Source organism: Castor canadensis, chromosome 17, assembly GCF_047511655.1.
Source record: "Castor canadensis chromosome 17, mCasCan1.hap1v2, whole genome shotgun sequence".
Taxonomy (NCBI): domain Eukaryota; kingdom Metazoa; phylum Chordata; class Mammalia; order Rodentia; family Castoridae; genus Castor; species Castor canadensis.
Window position 1 is genome coordinate 68571629 of NC_133402.1, and position 14028 is coordinate 68585656.

The following is a 14028-nucleotide window of genomic DNA, read 5'->3' on the forward strand; positions in this document are numbered from 1 at the left end:
TCATCTGGAGACACTGACTCGTGAGCTGAGGAAGCACATCCGGGGAGAGAGGACCTGGATGCCTGGGCTGGGTGTCCCCAGGAGACCCAGCCTACCTAGGAGGCCTTGGTGAGTGACAATGATTCCAAATCACAGCTCTGTCTGTGCCCCGTTTGTCAGCCTCAAGGGAGCTGAGAAAGTACTCCAAAGCATGACAGGGCACTGGGAACAATCGGACCCCAAAGCTACTCATTTAAAGCAGAAGTGGCAGCATCTGTGGTGACGGGCCACCATCTTGGAACTACAGTTGCTAGGTTGAACACACTGGTGGATAGGTCTATAGATGGACAGACAGACAGATGAGCTGCTACAGAAGTTTCTATCATTTCCAAACCCTTTCAAGCTCTGAGCAACAAGGAAGAGCTCAACCTAGGGGGCAACGGTCAGATGAAGCCAAGACTGGTGTACTTTGCACAGTCATCTACCAGCCACACTTACGGTTCACCAAGTCGACGGGCTCTTCTTGGCCTCAAACACACCCTCAGCATCTCTGCCTCCAGGCCTCCCTCCTGTCCCCTTTCCGGAAGGCGTGTCTGCCCCCCCATCCTTTCCATGTCTCAAGGCTCTCTTGATGCGGGGTGGCACAGAGTTCTCTGGAAACCCATCCTCTGTGCATCTTTCCCTGTCTGCCTTCTGAGTCTGAAGCTGGGCTTCTACGCCCTCGGCCCCAGGTGCAGACACGCGGAATTCCGACCCGAGCAAGGCAGCCTCCAGTGAGGACCTGCAGTGTGAACGGCTGAAGGAAAACACTGCAGGATCGCTTCCTCAGCCAGCACCCCCATGTCCAGACACTGTGCTCGGGTCACACAACGCCACACAGTGAGGCACAACGCAGTGACAAGGAGAGACCAGCCAACAGTGGGAGTGGCTGAGGAGACTCGGGCCACGGGAGCATCTGATCTAGACTGGGGGTCACAGTCAGGGGAACCCCGCAGGAGGGAATCAAAGCGGATTCCTACAGGGAGCACAGGAGTCAGCCAAGCAAAGAGGGCAATAGGTTCCAGGCCTGTGCCAAACTCCTGAAGCCAGTGGAAGAAACCAACAGACACTGAGCTCAGCCGCCGGATCCACACCTGTAACCCAGACACCACGGTCACGGTCACGGACACACGCCACAGTGCCCAGCACCGTATTCGTGGCAGCGGCCGGCAGCGAGCCAGGCTGGGACTGGTCCCCTTGTGTCCCCAGAGACCTGCGGCAGCTTAAGGCTGGAAAGCCAGCCACTCGCTCTCTCAGGAGCAAGCACGCAGAGGGGCGCTGATGCTTCCCTGTAAGCCGGCATTCAGATGGCGCGGAGCAAAGGCTGCGGGGGGCGGCAGCCCCATCTGAACAGAGAGTGACACGGGGTGAGCTTGACTTTGCACCTATTCCTCCACCTCGCTTCCTGTCCTACTGCTCTGTGAGTGAGTCCAGGAAGGACAGCTGAAGGAAATCCCTACAACCTACGACACCTGCTTAGTGTCCGGAGACTCTTGCTTAAGATTTTCTTTTCTTGACGGCACTGGGCTTTGAACTCAGGGCCTCACGCTTGCTAGGCAGGTGTGCTACCACGTGAACCACTCCACCAGCCCGTTCTTGTGATGCGCTTATTTTGCAAGATAGGATCTTGCTTTTTGCCTGGGCTGGTCTCCAACCACAATCCTCCTAATCTCTGCCTCCTGGGTACTAGAATTACAGGCGTGAGCCACCAGCGCCTGACTCACCTGCATTTTTTTATAAACCCATCTCTATCTAATCAGAAATATGTGTTTGTTGTATAACTTAATGACAAATTCAGGAACTATAATAAAAATCACCCATAACTCCAAAATGGCGGCTGTAAACATGTGGTCTGTCATCTTCTCTCTCATACATGCACGCACGCTCAGTTTTTAAAACACACTCAGGAGAATGACACCGAGCTCTAACAACTCTTATGTCTGCAGTCCTGGTATGTGGCAATACAGTCAGCACTGGGACTGAGTGTTCAGTCACAAAGCACCAATGGCTGGGGAATGGCTCAAGTGGTGCCATGTGAAGGTCCCCGGGTTCAATCCCTGGCACTGCAAATGGGTGGATGGATGGATGGATAGATGAATGGGGAGGTAGATGGATAGACAGATAGATGGATGGTAATACATACGGAAATACAGAAATATAGCCAGATACAGATAGGTAGAGATGAAAATACAACATGTTCACAAAGCACTCTAAAAGTAAAAACTAACATACTTCTAACATGAAATTTGACTTTACTTATTTTTAAATTTTTGGTTTTTTTGGCAGCACTAGGGGTTTGAACTCAGGGCCTCACACTTGCTAGGCAGAGACGTTCTACCACTTAAGCCACTCTGCTAGTCCTTTTTTTGTGATGGGTTTTTTTCAGGATAGGATCTCAAAGACTATTTGGCCAGGGCTGGCTTTGAGCCTCAGTCCTCCCAACCTCTGCCTCCTGAGTAACTGGGATTACAGGTGGGAGCCATTGGTGCCCGGCAAAATTCTCAACTTTAAAAACAAGTAGACGGGGTGGGGGGCGGGGAGGGAGAAATGACGCAAACATTGTATGCACATATGAATAAAAGACATTAAAAAATAAATAAAAACAGAAGTGGAAACAAAAAAAGGCAGTAGTGAAGGCTACGTAATGTCGCCAAAGTGCGGCCCACAGAGCTTCCCCAAGGGGCTGCTAATATGATATGATAATTAGAATAAAAATCTTCAAAGCCCAAATAAGTTTGTGAAATACTGGCGCAAGCAAAAATAAGTGTTTCTAATGGGGGACCCTGTCATCTGTAATGTGGACTGTCGAGCTCTAAGACCTGGATAAGGCACGCAACCTATCCCAATCTGTGGATCCAGAACTTCATTCACAAAGATCCTGAAAGGACTAGGGTTCGGTTCCCCAGGCCCAGCAGAAGGACCAGCCCCTCAGAATTCATCTCGGTCACCAGTCTTCCCAATCACCCTCTTCAGGAAAAATGGTCCCCACAATCAGGTATTTAATTGAGGAAGGAAGAGGAAGAGAAGGATGAGGTCTGAGGCTGCGGTTTCCATCTGTCTTGATTTGTCAACAAACTGAGACTCGATGCTGCCTCAAACCTCAGGCACAATTTATTTTCCATTAATCTCCACGATCACGAAGACGGTGGGGGCAGAGGCTCTTCCTCTTCCTGAAACTGCCTTGCTAGCAATGACCGAGCTAACCTTGGCAACAGCTCTCGGTAAAGTGCCCAACCCTGACTTGGACGGGGCACACTCCTGTCACATCTGAGTTCGCTGCCATGTGGTGTGCACTGGTTGATGGTGGAACTCGTGTGCGTGTGAGGTCGGGATTGAACCCAGGACTTGCACATGCTAGGCGAGTGCTCTACCACTGACCAGCGTTCCAGCCCTTTTAAATTTTTTTTCTTTTTTCTTTTGAAACAGGGTCTTCATAACTTTCCCAGACTGGTTTTGCACTTGTGCTCTTCCTGCCTTACTTTCCCTCCTGAACGCTGGGATTATAGGGGTCACCCCTGCACCTGGCTGTGGTAGGAATGCTGACGAGAATAAAATAGCCGGATGCGGTGCTCACGCCTGTAAGCCTAACTACTCAGGAAGCAGAGATCAGGAGGATCACGGTTGGAAGACAGCCCCAGGCAAATAGTTCAAGAGACCCTATCTCGAAAAAAAAAAAATCACAGAAAAGGGCTGGTGGAGTGGCTCAAGGTGTAGGCCCTGAGTTCAAACCTCAGTACTGAAAAAAAATACAAAATACAAATAAGCACCATCGCCATGCTACCCGTCCGTGGTGTGTGCAGTTGTTCTCCTCATCTCAAGCACAGCAGCCATCAGAGTTCAGTCAGGATCACCCAGATCCAGGTCAGAAGCAAAGTCAGTGGAACATCTACCTCCTGGTCGTCTGGCCACCAGGGAGACCTCATTCCAACGCCTAATTATGGGTAGTGTAACAAAGGGCGGGTCCACAGGTCTCGGACCACGCAACTCTAACCCCATCTCTGCCGCTCACCTGTTATGTGACCCCCAAGACACTTCCTGGACCGCTTGAGCCTCAGTTTCCTCAACAATAAAACCAGATAATCGTATGTGGCCGCTCACAGGGCCGCTGTGAGGTTCCAAGAAATAAGTGGAAAGAGTGTCTCTGTGCTGTCTCTCAGCGGCACTGACGCTGTGGCACAGAGCAGGCCACCAACCAATGTCCACCACCTCCCCTTCTCCACCTCCTCCCTCTCCTTCGCCCTCACACAAAAATGGCCTGACTGGCAGCTACAAGCCGGATCACCGCACCGCAAAGGCAGGCCTCCCATGGGCTTGGGATGTTCTGCCCACGGTGCTGCAGTGAACTTAAGTCCCACTTAGGTTTCTTAAACAAGGAGACTGACTCTGAGTCCTAAGTTTAACTTCAAAACCGACTTTCAATCCCAGATCAGGGTCTCCTGAGCCAGAGCCAGGAGACAAACCACCTCTCCCACTGCCAAGGTCTCTGTGTCTGACTGGCTGGGAGGAGTGTGTGAGCTGGGAGAGAGGAAAGGGGAGGCAAGAAGGAACTTGTTGAAGGTTTGCTTTGTACCGCTGCTCTAAATGTGTTACCTAACCCTCCACACCGCCAGCAGACAGGAACCACTGTCCTTAGTCTACTCACGAGGCCTTCGAGAAAAAAAGACGTACTTAATATTGCCATTCAAAAATGCACAGAAAAAGAATTAGAAACTTCTTTTAAAGAAAATAAATATGAACTGCTGGAGTGGCTCGAGTGGTGGAGTGCCTGCTTGGCAAGCAGAAAGCGTGAGTTCAACCCCAGTACTGCCAAAAACAGAATGGAGAAAATAAATGCACTGGGCACTGGTGGCTCCTGCTTTCAAGAGGCAGGAGGAGGATCAAGGGTCAAGACCAGCCCAGGCAAATGGTTCACAAGACCCTGTCTTGAAAAAACTCATCACGAAAAAAGGGCTGGCAGAGTGGCTCAAGGTGAAGGCCCTGAGTTCAAACCCCAGTCCCTCATTAAAAAAAAAAAAAAACAAAAAGCAAAAACACATAAGCTGGGCAGGCTAGCTCACATCTGTAATCCCAGCCTGGGCTACATAACAAGTTCCAGGTCAGCCTGGGCTACATAGTGAGAGCCTGTCTCAAAAATAAAATAAAACAAATTTTAAAAAAACAAATTTAGAACAACTTTAAACATATTGAGATAGAAAAGGGTTTAAAATTTTATCCCCACAAACCATTTCTTAAGGAGTTACTCAAGCAGGCGCCACAGCAAAATGAGGACAAAACCCAAAAAAAGAAGGAAATGAAAAAGCACTTCTAGAAGAAGGCAAATGATACACAAATACATTAAAAGGCAACGGGGAATACTGCAAAAATTATTCAGCTGGGCGCCATGGCTCACGCCTGTAATCCTGGCAACTCAGGAGGTGGAGACCAGGAGGATCGAGGCCTGAAGCCAGCCTGGGCAGATAGTTCACGAGACTGAACACGAAACCGGCTGGTGAGTGGCTCAAGTGGTACAACATCTACCTAGCAAGTGTGAGGCCCTGAGTTCAAACCCCAGAACCACCAAATAATAAGAATGATAATAACTTAAGAAAATTATGGCCCAAATACAAAGAAAAAATTTTTTTAAATATGAAGAAACTGAAAGGTGATACAAATTTAAACAACTGATGAAGAGCAGGGAGAACCCATGGCGAACATCCTCTTTGGATTGGCCCAGGAGTCCTAAACCAGACTCAAAGTACAAACCTCCGAGTCCAATCCTAACTAACCCACACAGAAACGAACCATCCGTCCTGAGGACCCATCATCCCCTGAGTCGTAACCACACGAGTGCTGGCTGTGGACTCTCAACTCTGAGAGCCATTTACGAACACGAAGGTCAGCTTTGGACAAAGCACAGGGTTTTGGCAATGTCAAGGTCAACGTCAACACTGAACTGTAGAAGCAATCAAACGTCAACTCACTACCAAACGGGCAGTCAAGAAACACCATCAGGAACTGGAGCTAGAGGTCATCATGTTAAGAAGTAAGCCAGTTTCAGAAGGACAAAGGTCACAGGTCTCTCTCATATGCAGACTCTAGACCTAAAAAATACATACGTGTAGGTACATGCGCACACACACACACACACACATACATGCATCCACACATACAAAAGCGTGACTGTGATCCAGTGACTGCCTGTGGGGACGAAGGAAAGAATAAATAATAGCAAAAGACACTGTGTCCATGAATGAAGGTGGCACAAGGCAACCCACTGAAAGCTGCTGAAAAATGGAGGGGGAAGAGGGTTAATCTGATCAATGAATTTATGCACGTGTGAGACACCACAGGGTGACCACTTCCACAGTGAACGTCCGCTAATTAAGACAGAGACACTGTGGGCTGGCGGAGAGGATCAAGTAGCAGAGTGCCTGTCTAGCAAGTGCTGAGATCCTACTTCGCATCCCAGTGCCACCAAGAAAAAAAAGCCACAAAGGTAGCCTAACAGACCAACTGAAAATAATTTCAACAACAAACTTGGGAAAGGAAATAGAAAGCCAGCTTAAGGAAAGACAACCTCCCTTTCATACCCGAAGTTTTAAGGTGGTAAATCTTAAAGAGGGGGTTAAGAAGGTAACGAGAGAGAGAATTAAATGCAGAAACAGTTAAGATCCCTGTGAGCCCTGGGGAAGGAAGTCCTTCCCCAGATCCTCACAAGTCTATCTGTGCTGCGCAGATCGCCCTGCCAAAAACGAATTTCTTCCCACAAATTTCACCAAACGCAGAACCCCAAAATTATTTACTAAAAAATTCAAGTCAAGGCCCAGGGACTCAGCCCCACCTGGCTCGGGAGCTTTTGGGGGCAAGAGGAATAATGCCGGCTTTCTGAGATGGGTTTGAATGCATGAACACCACAGAAAAGGTGAGAAGGAGCAGGAAAGGTCACAGTGAGGGGGCACCAGGAAGTGATGACATCATCTATACAGGAACCGCCCACCTGGGAAATCATAGAAGATTGTTTAAAGCTTCTCAGCTGCCCAGGCCCACTTCCCCTAAAGGTCACTGCTCAGGTGGGAAGTGACACAGGCGAAGTGGGAGAGGGGACCTACTCTGGAAAAATACAGAGGTCCAGTTCAGGGTCCACTGCTCAATAACCACATGGCTTTCCTTCCCAAGGTCAAGTCTTCACCCTCCCCTGGCCTCTTTCTTTCCTGGTGAAAAAAATTTAAAAAAAAAAAAAATTGATCCTTGTCAATTCTAAAATCATTTGACTTCTGAATTCTATACTCTCAGCTCCCAACATTGTCAAGAATGGGGTTCTTCTCTGAGCCCCAGCTCACAGATGACAGACCCAATGACTGCAGAGGCTACAAGAAAATTAAGTCAGGGCCAAGGGCCGCCATTTGTGGTGGAAGCTTCTCCTTCCACCACAAAGCACCCGCATTTGGGAGCTGTGTAACAATTACCTTAACTGAACTTTAAGCTCTGAAAGAAACTCGGCAAACTCTTGGTAGACTGCTTACTCTAAAAGACAAAAGTCACAGTGACTTCACTTCTTTAATTCTTAGTCCTTGGCCAAAAATGTCCAGAGATCACCTCACAGGGGGCCAGCCCCCATGGGGTCTGCAAAGTGACATGAACATGCCTTGTTCTGGGTTGGGGTGTGGTTGTGGCTGGAAGGGACAGACGGAGATGGACCACAGAGACTTTCTCTAAACCCACGGCTGGCTGCCATTTTCCCCTAATCACAAACAGTTCTGAGCCACTCTAGTCATTTGAAACACATGCATAAAGGGAGTATGTTTTTGTTTGAGGTCTTGTTTGTCTAGTTTTCCACAGATATTAGGCAAGCTCAGCTCCTGCCTCATATTTTAATAATTACATATATTTGGTCATATACCGTACATATGTGTGTTCACAAACAGTTTAAAGTCATCTGAGACTAAAAAGGAATCTCAATTTTTTGAAAATTAGACAGTCTCTATTTATACTTATTGTTAAGTCCATTTTCACAAAAGCCATGGTCTATGCAAAACTGCACTTACCTAAATAAGTGAACTTAACACACAATACTGACTAGTTTGGACTAATGTCACCTAACGCCATCACCTTTAGAAAAAGGTCATACTATATGACCTTGACTCATGTGCCTGACTTCCAGCTGCCATTTAGAAATCTAAGCTGTAAGGAAGTGCCCACAGTGTTACTCAACCATGCAGCAAACACCAGCGGTGGAAGAAAGGACTGTCCAGCCTGTTGCAGGATTTCAGTATTACACCCACCCCAGAAGCAAAAAAAAAACAAAACAAAACTCCTTACGCAAGATGTCAACAGCTTGGAGATGGGGAAGGAGTAAGAACTCATCACCAACGTGAGTCAAAGGTTTGGCTCCAGTAAACCTCATCCATCACTGTGAGTTCAATCCTTGGATCCTCTCCTAGTGATGAAGCGTTAGACCTGAGCAGCAGAAGTGCTTCACTCAACTTGGAAAGTAGCACATTCTGTCTTACCGTTCCGAACTTTCTGAGCATAACTTTCCAACTAAGTCTACTCTGCCAAAGGAATCAGGCTTTAAAATGAGCTCCGAGGCAAGTTTCTACGGGCCCACCTGAGTGGTAGGTAGTGCTGCCCAGCCCAGGTCCTGAACCAGGTGGTCCAGGGGCCGGGGCTTCCAGCTGAGCCTCTGAAAGCTTGAACCCTGTGACCTCAGTGGCTACATTTCAAGTTCCAGCCTGGCTTCTCTAGAGGAATGCAATGATCTTAGAGTGCCACGATTAAAACAATCTTTTCTAATAGTTGAGAATTGTCCTGTATGCTCTAAACTGAAAACTCAAATCTAATGTAAAATTCACTACATCAAAAAGCTGGAATGACCTGCAGGAGAGAAGGTGACAGAGCAGACACCTGATCTGATGCTTCTGTAGGTTACCACGAACAACACAACAAAACTCCTGACCCAATTTCCACACAGTTGGTAGGTCCAGCCCACAACTCCTTGCCTGGGTAGTGGTTAATTACATCACCGCTGTGTGGTCATTACGTCACCCAGCTGGGAGCCGTAAGGCCGACAGGGCACTGTCCACTCTTCCAGCTCGCTTTTCCCAAGACGCTAAAGAGCACAGACCACCTACTCCACCAAGAGCCCCTCTTCTGCCCCATGTCCCCGTCTTTTATCTTGGGGTCACCTCCCAATGAACCCGACTCTCAGCTGGCTGCCTTTCAGTGATCAGTAAGGGAGTCTGGTATCTAGGAAGGTCCAGGTTCTGGGCAAAGTCACCCATGTGTTTTATGGGAATCTCACAAAACCTTTTTTCTCCCCTAAGTGTAGGCGTACCCATGTCCGGAAGCTCTTGGAACATCCAGAATCATGGAAGAACTTTTTTTTTTTTGCGGCGGGGGGGGGGGGGGGGGAGGGGGGAGGGGTCCTGATCCTTTTCAAGTTCAACTCCCAGAGCCTCACTCCACACCGTCCACTTCTCAGACCTTTGGGGACGAAGCACGTTAGGTGGGTCAGGCACCACCTCTCTCTCACGCACACTCACGCGCGCGCCCCGGGCGTCGCGCCTGTGTCCCCCCGGGCCGGGCTCAGCGCGGACTTACTTGAGGAAGTACCTCTGCCCGGTGGCCGTGAAGGTCATCTCCCAGCCGGGGGGCAGCGGCAGCTCGTCGGTCACGTCGTAGGACTGCTGGCGGAGGTGCGCGTGCTGCTGCGCGGGGCTCCCCGCTGCGCCCGCGCCGGCGCCCAGCTGCAGGGACGCGGGCGACGAGTGCGAGCGGACGTGCTGGGCACCGCTGGGCAGCCGCGGCCCGGGGTGGCCGCCCGACGAGTCGGTGCTGGACTGGCGCGAGTGCGAGCCCGAGTCCGGCTCCTTGAAGAAGGACTCGGGCAGGATCTTCTTCCGCCACGAGCTGGGCTTGGGGTTCATGACCGAGTTGAAGAGGGCCTCGAGGTCCGTGTCCAGGTCCTGCGTGACGTGGATCACTTGCTGCCCGGGCGGCGGGAGCGGCGGGGGCGCGGAGGACGGGTTCATCTTCTGCCAGGCGATGGGGTCGGCCGCTTCTTCCAAATCGGGGGCTGGAGAGGGGGGAGGACAGAGAAAATGAGAGTCGGCAGGGACACCGGCGGGGCAGCGGGCCTGGCGGCCTGCAGAGTTGGGCAACTTTCTTGCCCGAAGAAAGAGCCGCCCGGAGCGGGCCGCGAGGCCGAGGCCGCTCGGGGCCCTGGGGACCCCGACTCGGCGGCGCGGGGAGGGCGGCGCGGGGTACCTGGGCGCGCGGCCGCCGTCGGGCCTCGGGATCCCGGTGCGTCCCGGGCGCGCGGAGCCCGCGCCGACTCGGTGTCCCGCAGCGCAGGGGCCTCGGCGCTCACATCCCCCGAGCGGCCTCGGGAGCTCGCGCTGCGCGGGGAGGAGCGCGCGACAGGCAGACGGCGCGGCTCCCGGACTGTCCCATAAACAAAGTTGGGAACAAACTCCCAGCCCCGGGAAAGGGGCGGGCCCGAAAGTGGAGCCGATGAATTATGCATGAGCTGCGCCTCCGGGCGGCCCCGCCCACGCGCCCCTCCCCTTCCTCCTCCCCTCCCCCGTCTTCATCCTCCCCCTCCCTCCCCTGCCCATCTTCATCTTCCCTCTCCCCTTCTTGCCCCTGCCCCTGCCCCTCCTCCCTCCCCTCCCCCTATTCTTCATCCTCCTCCTCCTCCCCCCTCCCTCTTTTCCCCCTCCCCATCTTCATCTTCCCCCTCCTCTTCTTACCCCTTCCCCCCTTTCCTTCCCTCTCCCCTTCCCCTCTTCATCCTCCTCCTCCTTCCTTCTCCCCTCCCCTTCCCCTGTTCTTCATCCTCCTCCCCCTTCCTCTCTTCCCCCTCCCCATCTTCATCTTCCCCCTCCTCTTCTTACCCCTTCCCCCCCTTTCCTTCCCTCTCCCCTTCCCCTCTTCTTCATCCTCCTCCTCCCCCTCCCCCATCTTCATCGTCCTCCTCCCCTCCCCTCTCTCCCCCCTCCTCCTTCATTTTCCCCCTCCCTTTTTTCCCCCTCCCCCCACCTCGCCTTTCCTTCCCCCTCATCTTCGCCCTCCTCTCCCTCCTCCTGCCCTCCGTGCCCCCCCTTCGCTCCGGGCGACCCCGGGGACCCAGGCTGCTCTGGGGGTGAGCGCGGCCGGCCCCCGCCCCCGTCCTCGGGCTCCCGCGGGCCCCGGATCGCATTCCTTTGAGTTGACCAGGGACTTGGGGCGGGATCAAAGGGAAAGTGCCCGAGCTGTTTCCTCCAGGGCTTGTGGACCGAAACCAAGCCCGAGGGCGGCCGGGGCGCGGCGGCGGGTCCCGGGGTCCCCTGGGGGCCGTTCCCCGGATGGCGGCCCGGCCCGGGAGGCACCCACGGCCCGGCCTTTCCACGCGGGGCCGGCGCGCTTGTGACCATATTTGGTCTGGCGAGGAGGCGATCGCTGCCGGGAGCCGCTCGTCTGCAGCCGGGCCCGGAAAGTGGCTCTGCGGCCGGGACTGCGGCCTCGCCAGCCATGATGGGCTCTTAGTAAACAACCCTCGAGTCAGTCATCAACCCGCTCGGCGGGAGCCCGGGCCGCCAAGGGCTTGAGAAGAGACCGGGTCAGAGCCGGGCGCTGCGAGCCCGGACACCGCGAGGGGAGTGGGAGGACCGGAATGTCCCCGCCGCGCTCCGGGACGGAGCCGAGCAGGTGGCCGGGGGTGGACGGTGCGCCGGGGCCCGAGGCGAGACCCCGAGCGGAGGGGGAGGCGGCCCTGCCCCGCAGCCGCCCCCGCCTCTGTCCTTGTTCCCCTCGGCCTCCCTCCGGGAAGGGTGACACGTCCCGGGGAGGCCGGGCCCTGCCCACTGATTCCGACAGAAGTCCACTAAATCACCGAACCCGGCCACCCTTGTTAGGAAAGCGCTCCGCTCCGCACCGGCCTCGAACTGTCGTTGACTAAAACATTGCTGCACCGAGTCCAGGCCTCGAGCCTCCGCGGTTTATGAACGAAGAATCAAGTCAAATTAAAATGCTGCATTAAAGAAAAAAAGAGGCCAGTCCATCATTTTGCCCTAGAAAAGGCAGGAGAGTTTTGAGGTCACAGAATGGCTCCCTGGTCTCCCTCTGAGCCAGGCTCCTTGAGGACCAGGGGAGATCGCGGCTGCCCAGCAAGGCCCGCACGTGGAGACCTCTGCACCCGGGCTTTACTTCCCCAACTTCTCCACCCATAGCCCTGGCAGAAGGCGGGAAGCAGCTGCAGGTCATGGTCCTGGAAGCCCCCACAGGCCCAGCACTGGGGAACTGGCTGTGCAGCTAGAGGAAGTGCCTGGGCCAAATGGCCACAGATTGTGGAAGCCGCAGGGCTGATCTGATGATTAAAAAAGGGTAGACTGCTGCAGGTGTGTGCTGCCTCAGCCTCAGAAGGGAGGTGAAAATCAGGGAAGACCTTGTCTTCATCCCTTGCCCAGCTGCAAGAAACAGATTTTGGAAGCCGGTGGTAGTGGTGGAAGCCAGGTGTGGCAGGAAGTCAAAGCAAATGGATCCTGAGTTCAAGTCCAGCCTGGCCTACCTAGGGAGACCCTGTCTCATATAATAATAATATAATAATTGGGGGGAGTGGCACTGGAGTTGAACTCAGGGCCTGCTGCTTCCCAGGCAGGTGCATTACCACTGAAGGCACTCCAACCCAATAATAATTTTAAAAAAGAAAGAAAGACAAGAAAAGAAAAGAAAAAGTCAGTGGTGGGAGGAGGAGTGGATGTCAGAAATGGAAATGGCACTGAATACATGATAACCCAAAAACCTCTCAGTTCCCAAACAGCCGACAAGCTGTGATAGTCAGCCAGGCACAGTGTCTCACCCCTGCAGTCCCAGCTGCTGGGGAAGCTGAGGCAGGAGGATTGCTTGAGCCCAGCAGTTTGAGGCCAGCCTGTGCAACACAGTGAGAGCCTATCTTTACAACAAAACAAACAAACAAAAAAGTGATAGTGAATGATTGTGTACGATGTGCTGCCACTCCAGCCCTTCCAACGATAGCCGGTTCCAGTTCAGTAACAGTTCCTGGTGTTAACACACAGGAGCAGCAAGGAGCAGGGGACAAACGTGTCGTTTCTGGAGCAAAAGCTCTCTACGCCTCCATGGTGAGTTAGGGACAATGGCCGTACTCACCTCACAAGATTGTTTTTTTATTATTATTATACCGCTACATTGTGACATTTACAAAAGTCCTTACAATATATCAGAGTTGAATTCGCCCCCTCCATCCTTCTCCTTTATTCTGCCCAACACAAGATTCTAAACTGAAGCACTTTACGAATTTTATCTGGTGACCCAGCACTTCAAACACAAGCTTTGAACAGTCTGGCTGCACCTTCTGCGTCGGGCAGGTAACTTAGCCTCCTTAAGTCGCTGCTTATCATTTACAAATTAGAGATAATGTCAGTTGTGACAAGGTTCCTTTTATCCACACCCTTCCACTGGATCTGGACTGGGCCGGTGACTTAACTCCACCAGGAGAGCCTGTGCTGGGGCCTGACGGCCAGCCCACCCCCACCCTCCATCCACCCACCTGAGCAAGGGCATCCACTTTTGCCCTTTGGGAAGACATGGGCCTGGAGGGAAGAAACCAGGTGGAGAAATAGGCCCTGGGTTAATTAGAGGGAGGGGAGGTCCAGCCACCACATCCTCACTGAGCCCAGCCCCCAGCCAGGCCCCTAACCCTCGGCAACCACACCTGGGACCGTCCCTGGTCAGGAAACCCAGCGGGACGCAGTGAGCCAGGGTGGAGTGGAGGATCATGAGTGGATGAAACAGGTATTGCTCTACACCCAAAGGTTTAGGAATTTTTGTACAGAATATGCTTTCTAAGGATTAAATAAGAAAATGTAAAGTTTATTTACTTATTTAGTTTTGGTGCTGGGGACTTGAACACAGGCCCGGTACATACTCAGTGGTGCTAGACCTCTAACACAAAGCTTGAATATTGGATATTATTTAAGTCTCATGGAGTCCCCAAAAATAGATCATATATAATCTCATTTTACAGCTAAGAAA

The 14028-nt window shown here is 52.5% G+C and overlaps 1 protein-coding gene across 2 annotated transcripts in view; it reads right to left on the reverse strand.

Annotated features, from left to right (window-relative positions):
• Wwtr1 (WW domain containing transcription regulator 1) overlaps positions 1-10537 on the reverse strand; it is a 103458-nt gene extending 92921 nt beyond the window's left edge. For both annotated transcript variants that reach the window (XM_020156329.2, XM_074059599.1), the window contains exons 1-2: positions 10264-10537; positions 9598-10072 (exon numbers count right to left, since the gene is read on the reverse strand). In XM_020156329.2, coding sequence (XP_020011918.2) covers positions 9598-10072; positions 10264-10522 — 734 coding nt within the window. In that variant the 5' untranslated portion in view covers positions 10523-10537. The remainder of the gene's footprint in view (positions 1-9597; positions 10073-10263) is intronic.
• Between the last annotated feature and the right edge of the window lie 3491 nt (positions 10538-14028).